Consider the following 1,185-nt stretch of genomic DNA (forward strand, 5'->3'; position numbering starts at 1 on the left):
ATAAAAAAAAATAAAAAATTAAAATTCAGAGGCGGCATGTGGCCAGCTAGGGCCCAAGTACAAGCCCTTGCTGTACTCTGGTGCCACCTGGTGGCAGTTATCTGCCCTAATGTCTGTCCTTAAGGTGCAGGCCCTGCTTGGGACCTTTTCTCTGCCCAGCCTTGGCTCCTAGCAAAGGTGAGCCTAGCAACCACTGCTATGTAGGGAAAAGAGCCATAGCACATTGTAAGAAGGCTGATCGTGGCTCAGCGTTCTTAATAAAATGTGTCTCTGAGGCTGGAGATGGATCAAGTTGGTAATGTGCCTGCTGAATGGGCATGAGGTCCTGAGTGGTCACCATGCAGGGCCCTGAGCCTTGGAGGGTGTAGCACTTTGGCCCTATCCCTTGTATAGCGAAGCTGAGGGCAGCTTTGGAATGTCTTCCAAGTGGAAGTCCACAGCTCCCAGTTTCCTGTTGCCCATAGGCCTGATTCCCGACCCAGTGGATCATCAGGTCTCTGCTTGCCACTTTCTGCCTGTTGCTGGGACTTCCTTGGAAAGCTGAAGTAGGCATGGGGAATGTTGCCCCCGGCTGTGAGCATCAACTGGGTGTGAGTGATCTGTACTGCAGGTTGCACTGACAAGCTCATGCTGACCGAGCCTGCTTCTTGTTGCAGAGACAGTAGAAGACGTGGCCAGCGGGCCTGAGTCCCTGGATGGTGCAGCCGGCGGCCTCAGCCAGGAAAAGGGGGCTCTGCAGAAGCTGGGCCTCACCAAGGAAGTTCTGGCTGCACATACCCAGAGAGAGGAGCAGGGCTTCCTGCAGAGGTTCCGGGAAGTGAGCAGGCTCGGTGCGCTGCAGGCTCACTGCCAGAACTATCTCCAGGAGAGGTCCAGAGCCCAGGCGAGTGAGCGAGGTGAGTGCTGACCTGAACTGAGCGTGCCATCTCTAAACTTTATTCTTTTCTAAGACAGGGTCATGCTGGCCTGTTACAATAGTCCTCTTGCCTCGCTGCAGTTACGGGTGTGGGCCTCCTTGCCTGCTCAGCACTATCTTGAGAGTGCTGCATCCAGCGCTGGCTTCACACTGAACTGCGCCCAGATCGGAGGTTCATGTGGAGTAGCCATCGCCACTTTGCTGGCGATGCAGCCTGGAAACACTTTTGAGGATGTAGCCTCATGTTCCCAAGCAAACAATACTGTAGA

The 1,185-nt window shown here is 54.3% G+C and overlaps 1 protein-coding gene across 1 annotated transcript in view; it reads left to right on the plus strand.

Annotated features, from left to right (window-relative positions):
* The window catches only part of Per2 (period circadian regulator 2), a 52,175-nt gene that overhangs the window by 38,623 nt on the left and 12,367 nt on the right, over positions 1–1,185 (plus strand). The window contains exon 18 of the mRNA XM_013351748.2: positions 657–896. Coding sequence (XP_013207202.1) covers positions 657–896 — 240 coding nt within the window. The remainder of the gene's footprint in view (positions 1–656; positions 897–1,185) is intronic.

This window comes from Microtus ochrogaster, linkage group LG4, assembly GCF_000317375.1.
Source record: "Microtus ochrogaster isolate Prairie Vole_2 linkage group LG4, MicOch1.0, whole genome shotgun sequence".
Taxonomy (NCBI): Eukaryota; Metazoa; Chordata; class Mammalia; order Rodentia; family Cricetidae; genus Microtus; species Microtus ochrogaster.